At 47.4% G+C, this 25,537-nt stretch overlaps 1 protein-coding gene across 5 annotated transcripts in view; it reads right to left on the reverse strand.

Annotated features, from left to right (window-relative positions):
* ANO9 (anoctamin 9) overlaps positions 1 to 25,537 on the reverse strand; it is a 640,562-nt gene that overhangs the window by 78,001 nt on the left and 537,024 nt on the right. For all 5 annotated transcript variants that reach the window (XM_069623932.1, XM_069623931.1, XM_069623929.1 and 2 more), the window contains 5 exons: positions 21,827 to 21,938; positions 20,637 to 20,694; positions 20,437 to 20,534; positions 10,051 to 10,214; positions 8,280 to 8,432 (listed from right to left, as the gene is read on the reverse strand). In XM_069623932.1, coding sequence (XP_069480033.1) covers positions 8,280 to 8,432; positions 10,051 to 10,214; positions 20,437 to 20,534; positions 20,637 to 20,694; positions 21,827 to 21,938 — 585 coding nt within the window. The remainder of the gene's footprint in view (positions 1 to 8,279; positions 8,433 to 10,050; positions 10,215 to 20,436; positions 20,535 to 20,636; positions 20,695 to 21,826; positions 21,939 to 25,537) is intronic.

Here is a 25,537-nt window from a genome sequence, read left to right on the forward strand (position 1 = left end):
CTTTTCTTTTGACTTTTATTTTGGGCGCAAACACCACAGGACATCACAAAAGATTTAACATCTTTTCGCCAAGAGGGCCACCAAAATTGTCGTTTCACCTTTTCCTCTGTCTTGGCAATACCGGGGTGTCCCTCTATTAATGCATCATGATAACCGGAAATAACTAGTTCGTGTAATTCCTTATGTGGCAGGAACAAGCGTCCTTGGAAATAAGGTAAACCATTATCTATGATAAAGTCTGATCCCTTTTGTATCCAATCCTGTAAGGTTGTAGGGTCCAGGAGTTGTTTCACCCTGGCTTGAATGTCTTCAAGCGTCTGTAACGAAGTCATGCCTGGAATCCTCTGTTCGGGAATTATTGGTACTGGTTCTGAGTTTGTATCAGATTCTCCCATTCCAATTCGGGATAAGGCGTCTGCTTTGCCATTCTTGCAGCCAGGTCGATAGGTAATCACGAAATCAAATTCAGCGAAAAACAAAGCCCATCGGAGCTGCCGTGATGACTGAGCCTTGGCGGTTTTCAAATACTGTAAATTCCGGTGATCAGTGATCACTGTGATGGTATGTCGAGCGCCAAGCAGATAATGCTGCCAGGCTTTAAAAGCGGACTTAATGGCTAACAGTTCTTTGTCCGTGATTGCATAATTAACCTCGGGTGCCGAGAATTTTCTGGACCAAAATGCTACGGGATGCAGTTGGTTGGTTTCGGGATCTCTTTGGGACAGGACAGCTCCCATGGCTAGGCTGGATGCGTCAGTCTCGACAACATAAGGGAGATCTGGACACGGGTGTTTCAATATAGGTGTGGAGGTAAACTTAGCTTTTAAATCCTGAAAGGCCTGCTCGGCTTCTTCAGACCATTCAAAACGTTTATTTTTCCTCAAGAGTGCAGTAATGGGTTGTACCACGCGTGAAAATTCCGGGATAAACCTGCGATAGAAATTGGCAAAGCCGAGCATGCTTTGAACCCCTTTTACAGAGCTAGGTGATGGCCATTTGAGGATGGCATCCACTTTTCTTGAGTCCATTCGGACTCCTTTGGGTGTCAGGATGAAACCTAGAAACTCGACTTCTGTGGTATGGAAAACACATTTCTCCAATTTAGCAAATAGTTTGTGTTGGTGCAGTTTTTCAAGTACTGCCCTGACGTGTTTTCTGTGATCAGATTCCGAAGAGGAGTACACCAGAATGTCATCGATATATACGACAACACAAACATCGATGAGTTCCCGAAGGACATCATTCATGAAGTATTGGAAGGCAGCCGGCGCGTTACACAATCCGAAAGGCATCACCTGGTACTCGAATAATCCGTATTTAGTACGGAAGGCAGTTTTCCATTCGTCGCCTTCTTGAACTCGTACCAGATGATAAGCCCCCCGGAGATCTAACTTGGTGTATATGCAAGCGTCCTTCACCTGGTCAAGGAGTTCAGGGATCAGAGAGTTTTTAACTGTTATCTGGTTCAATGCGCGGTAATCGATACAAGTTCTAAGGTCGCCTTCTTTTTTGGGCACGAAGAACAAAGCCGAGGATGCCGGGGACTTTGACAGGCGAATAAAACCATTAGCTAGGTATTGATCCAAATATTGTCTCAAATGCAGATTCTCAGGTTCGGTAAGGGCATAAATCCTGCTACAAGGGGGTTGTGCACCGGGCACCAGATCGATTTGGCAATCGTACGATCTGTGAGGAGGTAACGTGTTGGCCTGTTCCTTTTGGAAGACGTCCTGAAAGTCTTGGTATTCCGGAGGTAGTTGCATGGAGGCAGAGGTTACAGATGCTAGATTAATCTTCAGGTTTTCTGGGTAGCAGGTTTGTATACAATCCGGGAAGGTTATTCTCTTAGCTCGCCAATCAATTCGAGGATTATGTGTCTCTAACCAAGGGATTCCAAGAATAACCTGAAACTGTGGAGCCTTGATTACATCAAACACAACACCCTCCCGATGGCCGTCGGGACCAATAAGAGTCACCTCAGTAGTGGAATGTGTTACCGGTCCAGAGGCAATTTCAGTTCCATCGACTGTGGTGATGACATCTTTGCTGGTTTTAGGACGGAGAGGGAGGTTAATCCTAGAGACCAATTCACGATCCACATAGTTTCCAATAGCCCCACTATCGATGTATTCCTTTATTGCATGCAACCGCTTAGGCTGTTCTGGATCTACGAGAACCATTGGCACAATGAAATGCGAGGTCTGAGAGTTAGTTTTCAAGCTCGGCAAGTGGACCCCTACACTTGTCGGGCAGAGTCGTTTCCCGAAACAGAGTCTTCATGGTTTTTATCAGCGGCTCCTACCGCCTTTCGGGGCGGTTTTGCCGGGCAATCTCGTAGAAAGTGTCATAATTTTAACTGCCGCCTCCTTTCTCGTTCCTTTTGAGTTAAGGGTCCATTAACCCCTCCAATTTGCATAGGCTCAGAGACATCAACTCCCTTGGGATTAGCATGGGTCTTGACCAACACCCGGCTCTCAAACCTGGACCGATCTGCTTTTCTGTTTTGAAGTCTGTGATCCAATTGGACCACTAAGTCTATATACTCTGTGCATTCTTGGGGCGGATTTACAACTTGGGCCAAGACATCTAAGTTCTCTGCGTAGGCCTCGATAAAACAACGTGACTCTTTTATCCTCTGGCCATCCCGTTTCCACAATTAGTCTATTAAAGGTTGCAATATAGGATAGGAGGTCCTGATTGCCCTGTCGCAGGGATAGAAGTTCGTCATCCAGAGCCTGCCCCTGAGAGTGTCGAGCAAATAACCTTTCCATGCTTGCTTGAAACCTTTGAAAATCACGGAGAATCGGGTCATCTTGAGTAACCAGTGGAACTGACCAATCGGCAGCGCAGCCGCTGAGATATGACAATACAAAGGCTACCTTGGTCTGATCATTAGGGAAGGCCCCAGGTCTGCATAGGAAGTGCAAACGACACTGATTCATGAATACGGCGAATCGTTTGGGGTCCCCAGCAAAGCGTTCGGGTGGGGCCAGCTCTTTCCTTTGATATTATTAATTCCCTCCTGAGGGCATTAGTCTCTTGACGAGCAGCATGTACTTCGGCCCGTAATTCCCCCAGTAATTGGGCCAACTGATCAGTCTCAGAACTTTCCATAGCGCCTGGGTGGGAATTTGTAGGAAGGCTTCGCGTTCTGTAACGCTCACCTGACTCCCACGGAGGCGCTGGCCTGGTTCGCTCTGTTGTGACCTCTTCTAAGGTGATGCGCAGGGTTCGGAAGACGGACTGGACCGGGCCCCCAAATCTGGCTTGTTGGCTCGCAGAAGTATCCTTCTCTAGGTGAAAATAGGGGATTAACTGTCTGCAGGGTAATGCAATCAGCCTCCCACTTTCCCCTCTCACCCTCCTCGAAACCCTTCTGTGATTCTTCATAGCGTCTCACCTTAGGGTCTGGAAGAACGAGCTCTCCATACTGCTTCTGATGCAGGGGCGCGTTGGTATCCAGTTACTTCACTGGATTTTCGGATTGGTGAGAACTAAACGTGCTTGGCTTCCAGGTAAGTTTTTTGATAAGAGGTTCCCCTTGTGTCCATGCATTAATGTACTAATGCTAGTGTCTTTTTCCCCATTGGGGCCGGGGTACGGAATGCCGGGGAACAGGCACCGACCCGAGATGAGAGGTGAAATCCTTGTAGAAATCAGGTAAGTCTTTAATGAGCGTTTTTTTGGTAATGTCTTTTAATTCGCTCATTAACGCTGATGTCTCTTTTTCCCCTTAGGGGCCGGGGTCCGGAAATGCCAGGATGCGGCGCGGACCCGAAATGAAGAGGGAATGAATCAACAGGTAAGTCTTAACATGGAGATTTAGCTTTCCTTATTCCCTTCTCTCTCTCACCTTTTGTTCTGGTCTTTTTCTCCCTAGGCGCTGGGGCGTGACTGCAAATCCGGATGATCGCTGCTGAACTTGGAGGCACCCTGTAAAGGTGAGTGGAATGCGGCGCTGCAGCGATCGACGCGATGAGCTTTTAAATAAGTCTTCCTTTTCAGGATTGTCGGCGAGATGTCTCCGGGATGCGGATTTTGCAGGTAAGGACTTTTCCTTCTTCTGTTCTCTTCTTCTCTTCCTTTGCAGGTGATCCAGGATGCTGGCAGAAGTCAGGATGCAGGAGCAGACACGGTGAGCGTCCAGCTGCTAGATGCAGAACAACGCGAAGCATGTGTGGCTGTTCGGGTGGGGTTTAAATAGCCTTGGAATAAGTTCCAGGTATGTATCCTTCCCCGGCCACGCCCGGATGGTAAATTAGTCCCACAGGTAAAGTAGTTCCTTTCAGGCCTCAAGGAGGCCGGGATCCTGCAGCATGGTCTGCATCAGGTAAGTGCACCCAAGCACTTCCATAATGAGCCTGGCGCCTATGGCGCCAGGACACTGTCCAAAGGGCCCCTATATGGGGCTGCTGGGTCCTTCCTTGGGGACTGGATGTCCACTTTCGGGGATGTAGGGCTTGAACCGGCTCCCCGGGAGCGGGCATCATGACACACGCAAACTGCTCTCCAGAACATCCGTGAGGACCTACTCTTGAACCTTGACTCCAACACTCCGTGTGTTCTCATTCTGCTCGATCTCTCTTCTGCCTTTGACACTGTCAACCATGCCATCCTGCTCAACCGTCTCCGTGATAACCTGGGTATCACTTGTCAGGCTCTGGCGTGGCTGACCTCTTTCCTCTCCAATCGACCCTCCCAGGTCTAACTGGGGTCCTTCCTCTCTGACATCTTTTTCTCCACCTGTGGTGTCTCCCAGGGATCAGATCTCTCCCCCTGGCTGTTCAACCAGTACCTGGCACTCCTTGCCCACCGCATCGCCGCTCTCTGCCCCAACTTTCAGTGCTATGCGGACGATACCCAGCTCATTTTCAGGCTACCCTCGGCCTCCTCCTCTCCTTCCCTCATCTCTGACTGTCTGTCTGCTATCCAGGAATGGTGTGCCGCCAATGACCTCTGCCTTAATGCCAGTAAGACTGAGATTCTACTCATCGGTACACCCACTCCCTCCTTCCCTGCCGCTCTCTGGCCGGCCCTCTTCCTGCTCCTACCTGCAAGACAAAAAACCTCGGGGTTAACTTCGACTCCACACTCTCCTTCTCTCCTCATATATCTGACGTCTCTAAGAAGTCACACTACCAGCTGCACCTCCTCAGAGGTATTCTTCCCTTCCTCTCCTTCCCCCAGAAGCTCACTGTCTCACGAGCCCTGGTTCTCTCAAAGCTGGACTACTGTAACAGCCTCTTTCTTAATGTGCCTGCCTCCACTCTCCGCCCTCTGCAACTCATCCAGAACAGAACTGCGAGACTTGTCCTTGGCCTCAAGCCCAGGGACCGTATCTCTCCAGGACTGAAGTCTCTACACTGGCTCCCAGTGGCTGCGAGGATAAAGTTCAAAACCCTCTGCATTGTCCACAAGGCCTTCTGGGGCCTGGGGCCTAAATACCTTCAACTCTCTTCCTAAATATCTTCCTTCCCGAGCCCTTCGCTCATCCGTCTCCAACTCCCTCAGGGTCAGCCGCTTCTCGAAGCAACGAGCTGGGGGTAGATCTCTCTCTGCGGCAGGGGCCTACCTCTGGAACAGCCTTCCTGCTTCCCTGAAACTTGAGGAGAACCATCTCCGGTTCCGGAAGCACCTCAAAACCTTCCTCTTTGCTTCTGCTTTCTCTCTCCCTCTCCCCTGCTAATTCTTTGCTGAATCAGCACCGAATCTGCAACTGGGCCACTCTCGCCGACCTCGGTCTTGGGCCCAGCCACTCTCCACTTGCACTGCCTCCCTGACAACCCCAACACTGCGGGACTGTCTCTGTATCCCTACAGCCCCCGTTCCCAGCACTTGTCTGCACTTACCTTGCACTTGCCACCAGCTGGCCCTTTATTTATTTTATTCTACTTACCTTGTACTGCACTCCCCCCCCTCCCCTCCCCTTGCACTTTCTCCCTTCCCCCTACCCCTGCACTTGCGCGATCTGAATGACACCTGGCCTAGTAGGATTGTTGTCTGTCTTCCCCTTGTTCCCCCTTCCCTGCCTCGTAGCGCCTTGAAACACTTGAAACACTTGTGTATAGGCGCGTTACAAATGCCATATCATATCATGCCAAAAAGCAATGCTACAAGATTGCAAACATGTATCCTCAAGTTTCTTAGGTTTTGATTCAAATGGGAAAATACGGATTTCTCTGCAGGAACAACAAGACCTTGGTTGGGCAGTATAGAAGGACCAGCTGTGAAAGGTATTCAGAGCCATGACCTCTCATACATTTTCAGCAAAGCATGCCGGATTTGGCATAATTGGCTGATGGGTGGTTAGCCAGCCTAGTTTATTACTCCTTTCCTTCCTCTCTGGCTGGCCACTCTGGGCCCTCTTCATACTCCTACCTGTGAGGCTAAGAACCTTGGTGTCATCGTCGTCTCTACCCTTTCCTTCTCTCCTCACATCTCTGATGTCTCTAAGAAGTCAAACTATCAGCTGCACCTCCTCTGAGGTATTCTTCCTTTCCTCACTTTCCCCCAGAAGCTTACTGTCTCCAGAGCTCTAGTCCTCTCTAGGCTGGATTACTGCAACATCCTCTTTCTAAATCTTCCTGCCTCTACTCTCCATCCTCTACAAATTATCCAGAACAGGACTGTGAGACTTGTGCTTGGCCTCAAGCCCAGGGATCATATCTCTCCAGCACTGAAATCTCTTCAGTGGCTCCCAGTGGCAGCAAGGATCTAGTTCAAGACACCTGGCATCGTCCACAAGGCTTTCTGGGGACTGGGATCACACTACCTCTAAAGCTCTCTTCCAAAACATCTCACTTCTCGAGCCCTCCGCTCATCCGCCTCCAACTCTCTGAGGGTCAGTTGCTTTTCCAAGCAGAGAGTTGGGGGCAGATCTCTTTCTTCGGCTGGGGCCTTCCTCTGGAACATCCTCCTTGCCTCTCTGAAACTTGAGCAGAACCACCTCCGGTTCCAGAAGAAACTCAAGACCATCTTCTTCACTTCCTCTCTTCCTCTCCCATGCTGATAACCCAGTCCATGCACTGGTCTCCTGGCAACCCTCTGAACTTGGGCCCAGGTCCCTGCATGTCCAGTTGCACTTCGCACTGCCTCTTGGCTCCCCAGTACTTGAGGTCCGTATCTGTAACCCTACAGTCCCTTCTCTCTGCACTTATGAGGCACCCACTGGCTGCACTTTCTATTACCTACACTGAGCCACTCGCTCTCTGAATGACACAAGGCCTAGTAAGATTGTTGTATTGTCCTCCCTCTGTTTCCCCCTCCTTGTCGTGTCACGCCTAGAAACACTTGTGTACAGACGCGTTATAAATGCCATATCATACCACATCATATGAAGTGAGCGATTGGGTTGTTGCATTTTATGCCGTATATCAGATAGATAGCTCAATTCTAGACCCGTTGGAGCCTATCCAGACATTTGTTAATATGCTCAAAATGGCTGTTATTGCTGTATTGAAACCTGGAGATAGTAATCAGGATGAGAAGAGCCCGATGTCTGGGGCCTGGCAAGAGAAAAGGTTGGGCCATCAGGCTAAGCCAGAAATGGGCTCTTCTCTCAGTGGCATTGACCTTTGGCAAAAAAAAGTCAGAGCAGAATTTTAAAAAAGGACTCCAATTCTCCAACCACCCAGGACAGACTTTAGGGTCCCTCCCCAACTGTTCTAGCCAGACAAAGGTGAGACCCAGAAAGAGGACCTCTATTTTGTGTGCTTTTAAACACAGTGAGTTCTGTTCCATCCAAGCTTGGACTTCCATCAGTCAGGAAGCTTCTCTTGCCATGTCCCTCATGGCACAGTCATGGTTACAATCAGCATTTTCATCTATCTGAAAACCCAGCCAAACTCTTTGATCATCCTGGTGAGAGGCAGCAGGTAGGCAATGAAAAGGAGAGGAGAAAGAGTGGATCCTTTAGGGATTGCACAGGTGAGTGAACTTTTCATCTGGTGATCGCTCTCCAGGCCGAACACTGCATATTCATCATTGATGCTGTCCAACACAGCCCCCCGCAAACATTGAAAATAAAAAAAGGAGAACAAAGACCATTGATGAAAGGGTAAGGGGCATTAAATATAATGGGAGTGGTTCATGGACCCACAAAGGTAATGCATGCACAAGGGAGAAAATTCATGATACTGTCTGGGAATAAGCAACATACTGTCAGTGGGTGAAAAAGGACATTGGTTACTGCTACAAAGGACATACCACAAAGGATACCCTTTACCAATCTAGGACTTTTGCTGTTTTCCTAACAGATGATGCCCACTCCTTGCTCTTACCCATGTCATTGGCTTTCCTGGGCACCATGCGCCTCTGCAGTCTTGTCATCTTTATTGCGTCCAAGCGGATCTCCACGATGTTGTTGAGGAAGGCCAGCAGCGGAGCCAATGGGAAGGCCGCCACAAAGATGGTTGTGAAGCTGTACTGGATCACTGTGTGGAATATACAACCCAAGATTTGAGGCCTGTGAACCAAATCCATTGTGGTTTAGAAAGAGCTACAGTAAGCGAGACTGAACCTTAGAGTTAAAGAGAGGAAGAATGCCAGGAATTAAAGGGGCTAAAACTGGAATAGAGCAATGACTGTCACAGAGGACAATCCCTGGAGGAATAGAGTGAGATTTACAGAGAGCAATCATGTCCTTGAAAGACCAACCGAAGAAGCCATAGTCAGGAAGACTTCTAGAGAGACCAACCGATAGAAGACACAGACTAAGACATCCAGGGGAAAAGTGACAGCCCTTTGAGAACAACCCATGGAAGTCTTAGTGCAAGAGATTGACAGACATTTTTAAGCAGTAGTAGACATGCTCATGTGGTTACAAATAGCTAGCCAGAGACCAACCTGTGGAGGTAGATGGAGAAAAGAGAGAAAAGCTGCTAGAGAGAGGACTGACATATCCAAGGGTCTGACTCATTGAGGTACACAAAATGCAGAGGAAGATTGCCAGCGGGAGCTTTATTACCTCTCAAAGATGGACGTACAGACATACAGATTGGAACACTGAGAAACTATGGAAGTTCCAAGAAGAATTCTGACAGAGAGCAGTTGCAGGCTGTGAAACTGTCCCCTGGTAGTTCATAGAAAGCCGGAAAGAGTGTCTCACTGAGGCACATAGAGGGAAGCTGTCAGAGAGGTGAGATCCAGAAGGTAGAGAAGTACAGTGTCAAGATTTGCAGCTAATCCCCTAAGAAACTGGAATTGCAAAGATGGAGAATGATGAAAAAAACCATTGTCAGCCTTTAGGGATTGACTCATGCACATACAAACAGTAGGACTGCTAGGGTGACAGAACCACAGACCTACGGAGTGGGAATCTGCCACAGAGAGTGGCCGCTGGAAATAGAGAGACGATGACTGATAGAAAAACTGTTAGATGTACAGACAGGAAGAGGGGGAGACTGCCAAAAACACAGACAAATGGAGGCAGAGTGAGGAAGACAGTCAGAGAGCAGTGACAATCTTGAGAGACTGACTGAGAGAAAAAGACCATCAGAGAGATGATCGCTAAGTCCATCGTGTATACTTCTAGAGGAAAAGATAAGAGACACCCAGAGAGATAAGTGGCCGCTCTAAGAGATTAACTCAAGAAGGTACAGAGAAGAGGGGGAACCCAGGGGAAAACCTAAAGAGGAACAAAAAGGAAGCAATGTGTGTTGCCAAAGAAGCCAGGCATCCGACCACAGAGGAGGAGGTGTGCAGATTTAGAGGGATACGAGCAAAATACTGAGCGATCAGAAAAAATGAATGAAAAGAATATGATGAAAGACTGCTAAATGAATTTCATATGATAGAAGAAACATAAGCTAAATAGCAGGCAAAGGGCAATGACATGAAAGAGGGTGCAGAACACCTAGTGAGGATGGAATAGAGTTGAGACAGTGATAGAGATGCAGAAACAGAGTGAGACGAAGGATATATAGAAATTTCAGAAAGAGAAATATGAAAAATGACACAGAAACTTGATTTAAACAGAATAATAGGCACACAGGTTAAGCAAGAGCAAATGCAAAAGAACGTGAAGCTCCCACTAGGCAGGAGCTCACTCACCCATTTCCAAAAACTCATCAAACAAACTGAAGACATGTACTTCCCCCATTCGGTAGTTTTGCTGCCACTTCTCTTTGCAGGGGTCTGGTCCATTGCCTTCAAAGTAAACCTGTCCCTTTCCCTTGGGGGTGGCTCGGAAGCAGTTGAATTTAAACTTCAGATACCTGCAGATATATTATTAAGAGACTTTTGTCTGTGTGAAGCTACTTCCAAAACTATCAAAGCCCTTCAAATAAATGGGTCATAAGCCACTGTTGTGTAGGTTGTGCAGTCACAACAGTTTCTAGAATGACACCAAAATCGTCATGCAGGCCAAACAAGTTGTCGTATACACTGTGGGAACTTTTAACCAAGATCATGCTCTTAATGATGGTAGATGGCCCCCTACCTTGGATCAACTAGAAGCACCATCTGGGAGATGAAGGTTGCAGGAAATGAGGTATTTGGGGTTGAAAATGAACTTGGATATTCGTTTGGGAGGATGGGCTAGTGGGAAGGTCATGGTTCAAAGTCTACACATTTTGCATGACTCCAAAGATCATTCACAGAGACATAGCTTTTGAAGGGTAAATGGTGTACATTGTTTGGGAGACGATCAAGAACCTCAGAGAGACCTGCAGAGGAATTCTAGGAGATACTATGTCAGTGATTAAGCCCTTAAATGCCAAGGGCACGGTATCTCGTCCTTGGGTTACATACCTGTTACCAAGAACGAGATACCTTGTCCTTGGCACTGAAGGGGTTAATGAAACAGAAAATGTTAGAAGGCATTGAATGGCAGAATACCAAAATCACCGAAAGAGGCCTTGGCACTGGGGGGGGGGAACCCATGGCAGTTAATTAATGATCCAGCTCAGATTTGTTCTGAAAACCTCAGGAGGACCAGAATAATGTATGTGCTCTCTCTTCTTCTGATTTGTTTATGAGATTGTGGTCTGGGACCAGATGCTAATTCCAACTGTTCAGGAGAGATCGGTTTTCTTCTGTTCAGCAGCACTAAACGAGAATGAACAACCAACATGGACTAGTTCTCATAACTTCCAGCATCATCCTGCTTGAGGTTAATCTAAGGCATGTCAGAGGTGATGTCTCTTTGACAAGCTCTTGGAAACACTAAGATGCAAACCACTATACCCGTAAGTGAAAACGATTAGATGACACTGACGATATTTCTCCTTTGTAGATCCCAATGATTGCCGGTACTTTGTCTGTTGATGAATGCACACAAATGGCTTGTACACAACTTTTTAAAAAAAAAATGTTTTTATTCATTTTTACAACAAACAACAATCAACAACCCCAGCAGTGCTTGTCATAACATTTGAAACATCATGGAAATATCGTTAAGTCTCTACTGCTTGCCCTTAACCCACAACTCGAGCCTACTCCACTTCGCCCTCTGCCTTTTTTTCCTCTGGGGGTGCCTCCCAATCAGTATTCTCAGAAGTATCATTGCTTGAGCAGTCCTGGGTGGACCCCGACAGTGTGGCCACTAAGTGTTTCCAGGCCGTCAGGGTTTCTGCTTCCTCCTCCCCTTCCCTATTGGCCGCTTCATTCCATACTGCCATTTCTGCTTCGGTCCATTTCTGGAGATCGCTCCACCAAACCTCTATCCTGGGTCTGTTACATGCTTCCCACCCCATGGCAATTCTCCACTTGGCAAGTATATAAGCCAAATCTTTGAGTTTACTCACATGTTTCAATTGACGCGGTCTAGGAAACCCCCCTACCATGAATGCCCACACTGATTCCACGTTTAACTTTATCCCTTTCTCGTTTAATCAGTGGGCTACTTTTCCCCAGAACTTCCCAATTTCGGGGCATGCCCAAAACATGTCTGTCATCCCTGCATTTTCTTCCCCGCATTTGGGGCATGTTTGTCGTTCTATGCTTTTGAATCAGGCTATTCTCTGGGGGGGTCATGTATGCTGTGTGGGTTACATATAGCTGCATTTGTTGTAGCCTCGTGTTCCTAGACACTTTTTTATGATACCCTTGAACCCGCTCCTACAGCCCATCAGTCATGAGTTCCCCTGCTTCTTCCTCCCAGTCCCATCTCAGCTGAGTCGCTTCCTTTCCAACCATGCACATCAGCAATTAATAGATTCGGGAAACCTTGTGCCCTCCCTCTGCAACATCATATAATGTTTCAATAGCCATGTCGGGTTGATCTTCCAGCATTATTTCGAACCATGTCTCTCTCACCCACCGTACCAATCTGGTATAAGTGATATACTGCCCAAACTGTAAGCCTGTTTCTTCCACCAGCTCAATAAATTCCTTTACTTCTACCTCTTGCCATATATCTCCCATTGTTGCAATTCCCACTGGTTTCCAATGCCTACGAATCGTCTTCCTCAGTTGCACGTCTCCTCCGGTCAATGCCACTAGCGGCACTTGCGGAGAACACAGGGTCGGGTTCTCTATGGCCTGGCAAGCCTTTCGCCATATTTTCCATCCCAGTTCCAACATCCCCGGGCACCCTTTTATCTCTAGTTTGAGCAGCCATATCCATTCTTTCAAGAAAAAGGGGGCACATTCAGATCTTAACAGTCTGCACTCTGATGTTGAGTCTTCCGCTAACCACTTAGCCACGTATTGTAGTTGACTGGCCACATAATAGATCTTGAAGTTAGGTAGCTTTATATCCCCTTTGTCATACATGTTCTGTAGTTTCCATAGGGCTATCCTATTCCTAGTTCCATTCCAAATGAAGCCACTGCATATGCTCTGAAGTTTAACAAAGAATCGCTTGGGTATCATGTATGGTATATTCCCAAAAAAGTGTAGCAACCTGAGTAATACAACCATCTTCAGCAGTGCCCCCCCCCTCCGCACCATGGCCAATGGGAGCTTAGTCCAGAACTTCATGCTATTCTCAATGTTTGCTACCGCTTTCTCAGTGTTATGTTTATATTCAGCTTCTACCGTGTGATAGATGTCAATCCCCAGGTATCTAAAGGTACTGGTCTCCCAAGGTATTTGTAGTACTGGCAGTTGCTCCCGCGTGACCCTTACATACCTTCCCAGGGGGAATATGCATGACTTCTTAGGATTGACTACAATGCCAGAGAGCAACGCAAATCGCTCCAATACTTCTAATATGTATTGCAGATTTTCTTTGGGGTACCTCAAGTATAACAGCATGTCATCTGCATATAACGATATTATGTGTGGTCCCCCTTTTGTGTAGATCCCCACTTCCTCGTATTGTTGTCTCAAATAGATCGCTAGGGGTTCCAGTGCGAGAAAGTACAGCATCAGGGACCAAGGGCATCCCTGTCTAGTGCCCCGACTGAGTTGCCACCTCTCGGAAATGATTGCTTCCCTCTTGACTCTGGCTAATGGCGAGCTGTATAGTAATTTCCCCCACTTTAGGTACCCGGGTCCCATCCCATATTTTTTTAGGGCTGCCATCAGCCAAGGCCATTTGACAGAGTCAAAGGCCTTCACTGCATCTAATGATACAATTGCCATCTCGCGCAAGTCTCCTTCCATTTGCTCTATGACACGGTGGAGCTGTCTGAGGTTGTCGGATATGCTTCTGTGTGGCACATATCCGGTCTGATCGCGATGTATTAGTCTGATTATGACCTGTTTCATTCCATTTGCTAACACAGCCGTGAGCATCTTGCTGTCCTGGTTCAGCATCGACAACGGTCTGTACGACCCTCGGTCCGTGCTTGGCTTATTAGGTTTGAGGAGTGGGATAAAGATCGCCTCTCTCAGGGATTCTGGCAACATCCCCATTTCAAATCCTTCATTTAACATTGCCAGTAAGGGGGGGGGGCACTTCCTTCTTATACATTTTGTAAAACTCGCTGGGGAGTCCATCCACTCCCGGGGTCTTACAGGTAGGTAGTTGCTCAACCACCGCCTCTAGTTCTTCCAGTGTAATTGGGGCATCCAGGTTTTCTTACTCTTCAGCACTTACTTTTGGTAAGCCAATATCCTCTAGTGTTTCGGATATCTCGCTCCCTCCACCACCTCCTACATCCCTGTACAATCATTTATAGAATTGAAGGAACTCTCCGTTCATGCTCTCTTGGGTACCTAATATTTGTCCACTCTCCCCCAGTACTGCTCTAATCGTTGGTCTGGGGGGTTCTCACTTTTATACAGCCATGCCAGCAATCTCCCCGGCTGGTCTCCCCCAGCGTGCTGCCTTTCTATGTATTTCTTATAGTTTAAATTGCATAATCTCTCCCAATGTCCCACACACTCCTGCTGCAATTGATTTATGGTTTCGGCATCCACCCAGGAGTTAACGCCTCTGCCCAGGACAGTCTCTAGTTCCGCCTCTGCCTTCTGCAGCTTTAGTAGTATGCCTCCCTGGAGCCCTTTAGATTTAGTTATAGCTGATCCTCTCACCACCACCTTAAATGCTTCCCATAAAGTACCGGCCGACTCTACACTCCCAGTGTTATTTCCAAAGTATTCTATGATTTCTTCTCTGAGGTCCTCCCTGAACACCGTATCTTTAAATGCTTCGGCTCTGAGCCGCCATGTTGGGATCATAGCTCTCTGAGGCACATATTGCCATGTTAAGACCATTGGCGAGTGGTCCGAGAGGACCCTCGCTTTATATTCTGATCGCACTATTTCTCCCGTCATCTCCTGTGAGGCGAACCTATGATCTAGCCGTGTGTACAAGTTTTGTGGGGCCGAGTAATGTGAGTAATGTCATATGGGTGGTGTAACCTCCACATATCCTCCAGCCGAAGGTCTCCCAACAGGGACCTCAGGGCTCTGGCAGTGGGGGTGGGTTTGTCAAATTTCCTGTCTGACCCATCTACCCTTGGGTCTAGCGTGCAGTTAAAATCGCCACCCCATATAACCATGCCCCCCAGGTACGGGCTCATTCTGATATATAGGGTCTTAAAATAGGCCACTGTATCTTGGTTCGGGGGCATATGTATTAACAATGCATATTTCTCTATTTTCTATCAATCCCCGTATTGCGACCATCCTACCGTCAGACTTGGCCGTGGACTGTAGCAGCTGGAAGCTGACATGTGGTGCCAACCGGGTGATCACCCCTCTGGCAAAAGCCGAATACGTTGCACCTATGAAGGTCCCCTTCCATTTCCTCTTTATCACCTCTTGTTTTTCTTTCGTGAGATATTTTTCCTGTATTAGGGCAATATCTATTTTCTGTCTCCTTAAGTACATAATGATCTTGTTTCTCTTCAAGTAACTGTTGAGCCCCCTGACATTCCAGGTTACTATCCTAAGGTCTCCCATATTTCAGCCATACCCAGTCCCACCTCTGACCCTCCTCATCTTCCGCTTCAAGCACAGCAGTACGTGTGTGTTAGCTCGTTCACTAACTAATAACAAACCAAATCCCCCAACTCCCTTCCCTCCCCCCGCCCTTCCCGTCCCCAACTGTTGCCCAGCTCCATCCCTGGATCTCAGGCGGTCCCACATTTAGTCCTTTCTCGGCTAGCCGGTACTAGGAACTCAGCAGGGTTTACCAAACTACCGGTAACCTATCTAAACTATCAATAGGGATATGGGATTGGGTCCGGTTTATCTCCCGCAATCATGCCACAATATACTTTGCGCGCCCGTATTCTTCTACTTGGCACCTATCTTGTCTCTCAGCTTATGTTACTCTATCTTATATTCAAGTCCCAATGTCCCAATTTATACAGCACCTCGGCCTCTGGATCCGCTGCTTCACTTCTCTGTTCCGTCCTCCTTCTGTTTGTCTATCCCGGACGGGCAATTTTGTGCATCCAGCCACTCCGTCACATCTTCTGGGGTTTCGAAAAACAGTGCCCTGTTCCTGTGGAACACATTCAGTTTCGCTGGGTACATCAACATGTACTTGAAGCCCGCCTCTCGCAACCTTTTCTTCACAGTCCCATAGTTCAGTCGCCGCCTTTGCAATAGGAGTGTATAGTCCGGGTACACCGTAATAGACGCGGATGCCCTTTGTATTGTGCCCCCTTTCTGGAAGAATTCCAGGATCTTCTCCCTATCCCGGTAGTTTAAAATGTTGGCAATTATCGGCCTCAGGGATTGAGGGGGGCTCCAGGCAGAGGTTTTCTTGTGTGGTTGGGGCCAGTCTCACGAGTCCTTCCGCTTGCCCTGGCTCGTCTAGTGCTTGGATTTATTCATGGGCTGCCAGTCGCATCTGCGGAGTGTGGGGTGTGGCTACAGATGTTAGTGCGTATGTGGGTGCACTGGTTAGATGTGTGGGCCCAGTATCAGGGGTCTCTGAGCTTGGCCGTGGCCCCTACGGCTCCATGGTCAAGCGGGGTTATCCCTTCTTAACAGCCTAGATTGCTGTTAAAGTGTATACTGTTTGGTGTCGTTCTGTGCAGTTCTCGTTCTTGCCTGTTGCTGGGCTGTGCTCACTTTGGCTAGCCGTAGGCAGGCTCACGAGCGTAGCAGGCTTTTATTCATCCATGGGAGATCCTCCAATTCGCTGGCCAGGCCAGTTCTCCGTCTGTCACCTCACCGTGCTCTGCTGGTCGATCCGGGAGCTTTACCCGGTCTGGTGGTCTGATGTCCACTTGCCTGCTGACCCCCGAGTCTAGTGCCTGCTGCGTGGTCTAGGTCGGCCTCTATTCAGTCCTTCCTCTCATCAGTTACTGCGGTTGTCTACTGGTATACCTTTCAGTTCTGCGTGGGTACCGGTATTATGGCCTGTGACCCAGTGTTGACGTCTGGTTTTGCCGCAGAGCTCTGTGCCCTCTGCTTCTGCTGCCTCTACCTTGGCATCTTGTTCAATTCGGGATCGCTGTTTTAAGCTGGTTTTTGTCCGCGGCCTCCATCCTGCATTGTACTTGGCGCCTGGCGATGTTGCGCTGCTGCACAGCCACAATTCAGAGTGGCTTGTGTGTTGCCCGCATCCTCTTCGGCCATCTAGTCAGTTCCAATGTGGGTCCCTGCTGTGTGTGTGCTCACGCTCTCCAATTCTTGTGCCTGCCTTCCCAATTTTTGTGTTCCTAGGGCAGTCCGACTCACATGGGTGCTCGCCTAGTGGGGTTTTGTTCCGATGAGTGGCGTGTTCTTTGTCTCTGTGATCAGTGGCATCCTTGAGTCTCTGCCATTGGCCTTCCTTCACTCTTGCCCTCTCCCGGTCTCTGAGGGTCTTTGTTCTCACGTGTGTGAGATGGCTTCTGGACCGTCTAATATTGACCGTTATTCGTCCCGGTCATGCACCGGGGTGGGTGTGTTTTCTGGCCGCTGCATTTAGTTTGGCCCGAACAGTGTATCTGTGCAGCAGCTGCTGTATCCCTGGTCTCAGCTCTATGCTGCTCTTTCAGGCTTGTTAATGGTGCTCTACGAGTCTCGCGCACCGAAATCTTTGTAAATAGTGAGCAGCTCGATTGGCACATTTCCTTTCGTCGTGACTCCTATCCCGACCTGGTGACATTGATGCGCTTCGGGCGTCTTCGTGCTCCGGTCCTGGTCATCATTCAGTGTGTCACACTGCCAGTCCTCATTAAACTCCTCTGGCAAGTGACTGCATGTCTCCGCGTGTTACACTGCTTGGGGACAGTATGCGTTGGGTTCGGCTTGGGTTATTCGATATTCGGGTGCCCCATGCTCCGTCCCTCCAGATCTATTTGTTAACCCTTGGAGTAGCGGGACTGCGAGAGCTTCAATCTCCAACTCACTCCGGCTTGTCCTGTCCTTATATCAGGGCTGCGCGGTCAACCTTTTTGCTGTGTTACAGTGTCAGTTTATGATGCAGCAATGGCCATCATAGAAAGGAAAAAGGGGCAGTGGGCCCTCATTACGAGTCCGGCGGTAACCGTGCTGGAAATTCCGGCAGGTTACCGCCAGACTCGTATTACCATTCCGCCTCTGTGATTCCCGGAATCAGCGGAGCATTACAAGCATTTCCGGAGGCGGAATTCGGTAAATCCCCATTCCCATGGAGTCGCATAGGACTCCATGGGAATGGGGAAGTGGAAACACCGGCACCATCTTGTGATGGTGCCGGTGTTTCCATGTCCGCCAGCAGGCGGGTGGTGTTAAACCTGCCAGGTCAGACCTGGCGGTAATGCCACCTCCCACCTGCAGAACTCGAAATCAGTTGGTCCGGAAACAACGGTGGCGGCGGGTTTACCGCCACCCTTATTTCCAGACCGACTGACTCGTAATGAGGCCCTATGTGTAGTTCCCTTCTCCCTCAACCATGGTGGCCATCTTTTTTTTAGTTTATTTTAAATTGAGAAACATCAAACACGCAGTTTCTAAACTTAAAATCAAAACACTATAAGCATTCTGGTACAGCGCAGTTGTCCCACAAGAACATTTGGAAACAATTGGTTAAAATAGTGAATTTTAAAGCGCATTTGCTTCTATACATGAATTAAGAAGCAGTTAAACATAACAAAAAAAGGAGAAATAACTGTTAACAATGAGGAATAACATTCTGAAAGCTTTATAACAAATTCTGTAGGTCAAAGGGATGTTTGGATTCAGGATAAATGAGAGGAGGGGGCGGGGTGCATATGAGAGAGGGAAAGTGGAGCAGAAAAGCAGGGTATCCACACAAGAAGACCATGGTGCAGAAGCCCACCGGAAAGTCTCCAGAGTTCCCCGTAGGCCAGTCCCTCTGTCTAAACAGCACCACAGTGGTCTCTCAAGCAGGTGGCAAAAATCCGGCATTAACTACATTTTCCATAATGACTCAAGCAGAGCTGCTAACTGCCACCTAGGGATTGATCCAGTGAAGATACCGACACGAATGGCGCTTTCTCAGAAGGTTTGTCATGGATATTGCATTTTGTGTATTTTGAGTGTGTAGAGATTGATGTGTTAATGGGGCAGCGGAACAACGCGTCCCATTATCACTGGACAACCCTATGCATATGTGCTTTGCTTTGGCAGAACACCATGGCATTTCTTCGTAACATACATTTTGCAAAAAGCTGAGGCGAGAGTACACCAAAATTCAGCTCGCCGTGTTTTGCCTTAACCCTCTAGGGAAGTTGAATGCTATTATATTTTTAGAAGGGTCTCATTTTTCTCGTATTTAAAGGCACAATCGAAAAAAGTCTGGTTTCTTTTTCTTTATATATTTTTCTAACAGCCCACCTGACGAAGGGCGAATACACAAAACGTTGTTGGGCACAAAGAGAGGCACGTGTTTTTGTGCAATATTAAAACATTTTCAAAGTGTTACACATTTTATACTGTCCATATCCTTCCGCCATGAATACGGGATGCAGAGGCCAGGAAACGCCCCCTGATCCCCCCCATCCCTGAATTAAATCCAGTGGAGTTGCACAAGTGTGCACAGAGGTCTGGAAGAGCACATTTGGAATGGGCACATCTGTGAGGTGCCCAGTCTCGTGCCCTGTGTGAACACCTTGCATTGCTTTCCCCGGAAGCGAGAGGAGCACTAGCGCATCTCTTCACTTGTGGAAGAAAATACGCGACACAATGATGACAAACAACGTCGACTGCACCTTTTGGGTGGAAATTAACTGAAAGAGTAACCACCGAATGTTCTGACAGTATGTTTTCTTTACAGAAAAGCAGTATTGAAATGCAGATTAAAACATTTTTTCTATTACATGCAGCAAATATTAAAATGTAAGGCATACACCTAATAATGGACACAGGTAAAAATAAGTGTGGTGAACAGATAATGCATGCTTTGTATTACAGCACGAATCGTAAAGACAGACCCCATATCATCGATACAATAAACAACCCACCAAAAAACTGTGGCAATCGTTTCAAAAAGAAAATATTTCAACACAAAACTGTACATTTTGCTGAATGTGTGCGTAGTGCAAATAGTGGTATTTAACTATTAAGCTTCCATTAATAGTATCAATAATGAGGATAATCTAGAAAAGGAGGAAAAGAGCAAGCACTATGATGTCATTGAACTATGATTATGAGAAGAAATGACAGAAAATGGAGGAGAGCACTTGGAATTAGGTGAGGCACTGGCTAATGAAAGTACTGGCAGGAGATGCTAACTTGGGGAGGAGTAAGAATGGTACAGATGGCACTGCCCAATGACATTGGCCATGGCAGCTTTTTGATATTACATTATTGCACTGCATTTCCTTTCCAATGCAAACACCCTAGTTCAGGGGTCTTCAACCTGTGACTGTCCAGAAGTTTTGAACTACCATTCCCATGAGCCGTCAACATTAACTAGCATTCTCAAGAGCTGTCAACATTGACTAAATTGTCTAAGGGTGATGGGAGTTGTAGTCAAAAACATCTGGGGAGCCAAAGGTTGCAAAACCCTGCCGTAGTCCATAGAAAACAGAATACCACCCATCACTGCGTAAGGAGAAGCTACACATTCATCAATACTTGAATTATGTATTTGCCTCAGCCATCTTCCTCAGCCCATCCCAAGGTGAAGGGGCAGATGACTCAAGAGGGGAAACTTACGGCGACAAGAACTCCACGAAGTTACTCAGGGTCTGCTTCAGGACCATCACGATGGCCATCTGTATGAAGAGGTCTGTGATGCAGCCGCTCGGGTGGCACTAACAAGGAGAGGAACGCACAGACTGTCAGTCTTCTCGTCTTTATAGAACTCACCATCTTCCTGCGCGGCCACTCACAGATCTTGCGGAAGGGATACTCACTTCCTCCAGCCTCCACTTGCCCGCAATCCTCACATACTGCCCAGGACGCCCGTTAATCCTGAGAAAGAAAAGGTAGACCCCGTGTGAGTCGTGGAGCCTAGAACCAAATCCTAGATAGTGAATATTCCTCCTGCGCTAAGCATCCCTGGTAATGTTGTCCATAGCAAATCAAAGGGCATCTAAAGGAATGCAGAGGAGAGGGATCGCATGGGAGGAAAGAGGATCGATACCACATATCAGGCACTTTGGGCTAGCTCACAATATCACCTCTTGATGGCCCATTGCAGAAAGGTCTCCTGATGTGCTCCAACTCCTGAGTTCTCCTCGCTAGAGCACAGTCTGCTTATAAACACACATTCCATACACCCTCTGCTCAGGATCAAACCTCACACCCACCACCTGCAATGAGGGCTCCACTGATCTCTGCTGGGAGGCAGACGACCTTCATTTCAGGACGGCACTGAAAAGCTTCCAAGTTCATAAAGAGACCAAGACTGCTTCTTCAGGTTGCATCCTCAGAAAGAGAATGCAAAGTGTGTGCTCTGCACATGGCATTCTTACTTTCTGTGTTGGGCGCACCTGACTGCCACCAAAATATTGATGGATCCACATTGACATGGCATCATGGATGCATTGCGTTCAGCTAAATCCTTCGATTGTTTCTTCAAAAATTGCAACGTGTACGTAACAGGGAAGGGGAGCTTGAGAATATGGCGCTTACGCAACACCCCAGGTCTACTGGGGAAACCAGGCTTGCCACTGGGCTTGTTAAATGTATCACCAATACACACCGTTTAAGAGGAAAAGACAAGGAGTTGGGGATAGAGTGTTGTGCCCTAGAAGGGAGCAGGATTGCCACTCTAAGCAGTTCCATGTGTTAATATCCCTGCAAAAATATCGCCATACAAAAATATTGCCATATTTTTGCGGTAATATTAATGCATGGAACCTGCGGGGGACACCCCCGCAACCCCTGTATTATTTTTAAAGGAGCGGGGGACACTCCCGCAACCCCTGTATTATTTTTAAAGGAGCGGGGGACACTCCCGCAACCCCTACTCCTAATATTATCCCCACCAAAAATATCACCTATGGCTGTTCCCGACGACCATATAAACGGCGATATTTTTGGTGGGGATAATATTACCTGATACCCTCTACGCCTTACATGGCTTCAGTAATCTTCTTACCTGCCCAAGAAGAAGGCCACGTAGATCAGGGAGGAGAAGTGTGTGAAGAATTGGAAGGTGAAGAACTTCACTGTGAAGTTATTCTCTTTCTCGGTGAAGGTCCGAGGTTTCTCTGCAAAAGAAAGGTCAGCGGACAGGGGTTACAGCACAGAGACACTAGCACTGGAGGCAAAAGATAGAAGGAGTAGGAAAGTGGTAAAAGAATACCTGAGTAAGAAAGATACATCTCACCAGGGACCAATCATTCCCTAGGAGCCATGCCAGGCAGCCCTCCCCCCGCCCCTTTTTGCAGACCCATTCAAGCTGCCAGTAGGGATTCTCCATGTTCCATTCAACCAATCATGTGTCACTGTGATGACTCAAAACCAAATATTTGACAGATGTGTATTGGGACTCTCTCGCCGCCCCCTTCAAGAATTGGACCATAGAAAAAGAAGTGTTAAAGAGGACAGTAAGATTCATAGGGTTAGAATAATTGGGGTTTTATTTATTTTTTCATTTTTTAAGACCCAAGTGTATCACACCGTTTGTTACAGTAAAGGCAAGAAATACATTCAAGCAGACATTGGTAAAGTAAAGGTAGAAAACGGCAGTCATTTGTGAAATGGCAGATGTTACTCATATTTGATAAAAAATCTCATGTTTTTACACTTTTTTATGGTATGATAGGATTGTTTATTTCCGATATGGGCGGGCAAGGAGTTCCAGAGGGTGGGAGCAGTGACGCAGAAGCTGACGCCTCTGGCTCTTTTGCTCTTGAAGTGAGGAGTGACCAGCGAGATGTTGGAGAGGGATCTTAGTGCATGCGCTGGCAAGTTTTGAGCAATACTGGATTTAAGGAAGAGGATTGCCTCATTGCAGATGCATCTGTGTGCTAGAGCCAAGGTTTTGGAATCCACTCAAGCTTTGATAGGCAGCCAGTGTGTGTTACATCTGATTTCTGAGTTCTGTTCTGATCATTTTAGGCCTAGAGCAGCACGTAATGTTTTGTCAGTAGCTATAGTTTGGCCATGTTGGCCCCTGAAATGCCCATTAGTAAGACATTACAGTAATCCAGTTTTGTAAGAGTCAGTGCTCGAGCAAGAGTGAGGCAATTGTTTGGTGAGAGGAACTGCCTGCTCAAGGAGATGAGCCTGACAGTGTAAGCTGTAGCAGATGATAGAGTGTGGATGTGTCTAGAAATGGATAGATCTGCTTCAAGGTAGAACCCCAGGATTTTGATTTGTTTCAGGACGGGGATGGCGGTACCATCAATGCTGATGGAGGTGTAAACTGCATCAAGGTTTTTGAGACGGTACGAGGAGCTCACACTGAGGAGCTCTGTTTTTTTGCCAGTTAGGCACAACTTGGGAGTGGCCATCCAGTTTTGTATAGTACTGTACACTGAGTTGATGCTGGCAGTATTTCGGGCGTAATCACCAGAGATGGGGATGATTATTTGCATGTCATCTGCAATTTCCTATGTATCAAGGAGGTTGAATAGAGGCTTGGTGTATTTGTTGTAGAGTGTGGTCGAGAGACAGGAGCCTTGGGGGACGTCTAATGGGGCAGGGATGGGGCTGCTGCATCGCCTATGGAGACTATGGTGCTACCATTGAGGAAGGATTTAATCCAGGAGGTGGCATCGAGGGAGAAGTGGAAGCGATGGCTAAGATGTTGACAAAGGATATCATGGGCGACTACAACAAATGCAGCCGAGGGGTCTATTAGGAGAAGGATGGGCAGGTCGCCAGAGCCACGAGTCTTGTCCATTTGGATTTTTAGGTCCAACAAAGCAATTTATGTGCTGTGCTTGGTCCGGAAGCCGGAATGCCTTTTACCAAGTAGGTGGTTTTGTTCCAGGAATTGTTGGACCTGCGCATAGGCCAGGCAGTCAATTTTAAGCAGGAAAGGGACTGTGGTAATAGGGTGGCAACTAGTGGGAAAGGATGGGTCTAACATGTTTAATTTTTAGGAGTGCGGTGATCCAGGCGAATTTGATACTGGAGGGTACAGTGCTGGATCGAAATGATGCGTTAATCTTGGTGATGAGTGGTGCTAGCGTGGGTGCGCAGAGCTGCACAATGTAGGCTGGGCAGGAGTCCCCTTTGCGGTTCAAGGGCTTCAGTGATCAGACAGTGGCAAAGACTTGGCTCCTGGGTAACCTGGAAGGAAGAAAATGGTGGGGCAGGAGAGGGATGCGCCACACTGAGTTGGTCAAAATCACCCAGAGTGGGAGCTTTGGTAGCGAGCAGGGCGTTTTTACTACTGATTTTGGTGAGTAGAACCTCGATTTTATGTGACAGGGCATTGTGTATTGTGCATTCCAATCTTGATCCATGCGAGTGCCTGCAATGGGGCTGTGGGGTTTCTAGTTCTCTGATAATGGAGAATAACTCTCTGGTGTTGGAGCCTGCATTGGCGATTATAGCATTGTTCGAGTCAGATTTGGAGGTGACTACTGCTTTCTTTTATGAGCGTGCAGCAGTGGTCAGGGTGGTGCAGTTGCTTGGTGAGTTTTATTTTTAACATATGTGTTGAAAGGCCATTCTTTTCCATTCGGAAGATCACTAGGTCCTCTGAGAACCAGGAGTTGTTCATTTTGAGGGGCTTAGGGTTTTTTCTTTTGAGGTATTGCCGGTGCTGGTAATGACAGCAAATCCCTAGGACTCCATGAATGGGGATTAACACCATCACTCCGGCACTTGTGATCCGCAGCAATGCCGCCAGACCGAGTCCTGGAAAAGGCAATAACATTAGCCAGTATCCTGGCGGGTTTACCACCAGGATACCAGCTGGGTCGGAATGAGGACCAATGTCTGGTAGATTGTTTGAGTGCGTAGCGGAGAAGACCGGTTGATGCAGCTCTGTCGTAGGGTTGACTGGGTTTCCAGAATGAATGCTGTTTGAATCGATTTTTGAGTAAGTGACGGTACCGAAGACTTTTAAGCACTACCTCATGCAGGGCCATGCGCCAAAGACTCCCGTTGGTAGAGGGGACCCAGAAACTATATGGACGGTTGTGTCCTTGCATTAAGATTATGTGCTTTTTCACTAGAATTATTGGAACATATTACCCCCAGGAACATGGTTATTTATGTATGCTTCCCCACTGAAAACTCCTCCTGCCCAGAAGAAGGCTAGGCCACTGTTTAAGTTGACAGCCATCTAGCAACCAAAACTCGAGTTTCCATTTGTCTAGAAACATCTCTTGTAGTTTTGAAGTACAATTTCTTGGTTAAGCAGCCTATATGAACATCTAAGCATGGATTGCTTTTCTCTGTTAGAATTTTGGATGGTAGTCATGTTGCTTTTGCGCACCTTTGATTTAATGTGGATGCATGAGTTGATATATTAGTACAACTCAAAGGGTACACATAGGACTCTTTTGGTGTTTTTATCCCACGATTTTAGTTTTTTTACTTATCCCCTACTTTGGGCATTCTGCACGTAGGTCATACAATTCTGTTGTGTATCTGCGGCAAAGGTCATCTTTCGCTTTGTCTGTACATTGTGATATCTTTTGTTATAAAACAAGTTATAAAACAAGTTTTTGTCTTTTGTATGAAGTTGTCTTCTCTGCATATATGTGCATTTATGTCACATTTCTTCTGTTAAATCAGTAAAACACTGAAATAATCTATTTTTTGATTCTGTAAATGCAATTCCACCTGTGAATTACATTTTATTTTTATTATGTCTGTCTGCCCCCTTCACCCCTGTGAGTGTCTG

The sequence above is a fragment of the Ambystoma mexicanum genome, chromosome 11 (assembly GCF_040938575.1).
Source record: "Ambystoma mexicanum isolate Mex_15411 chromosome 11, UKY_AmexF1_1, whole genome shotgun sequence".
Classification (NCBI taxonomy): Eukaryota; Metazoa; Chordata; class Amphibia; order Caudata; family Ambystomatidae; genus Ambystoma; species Ambystoma mexicanum.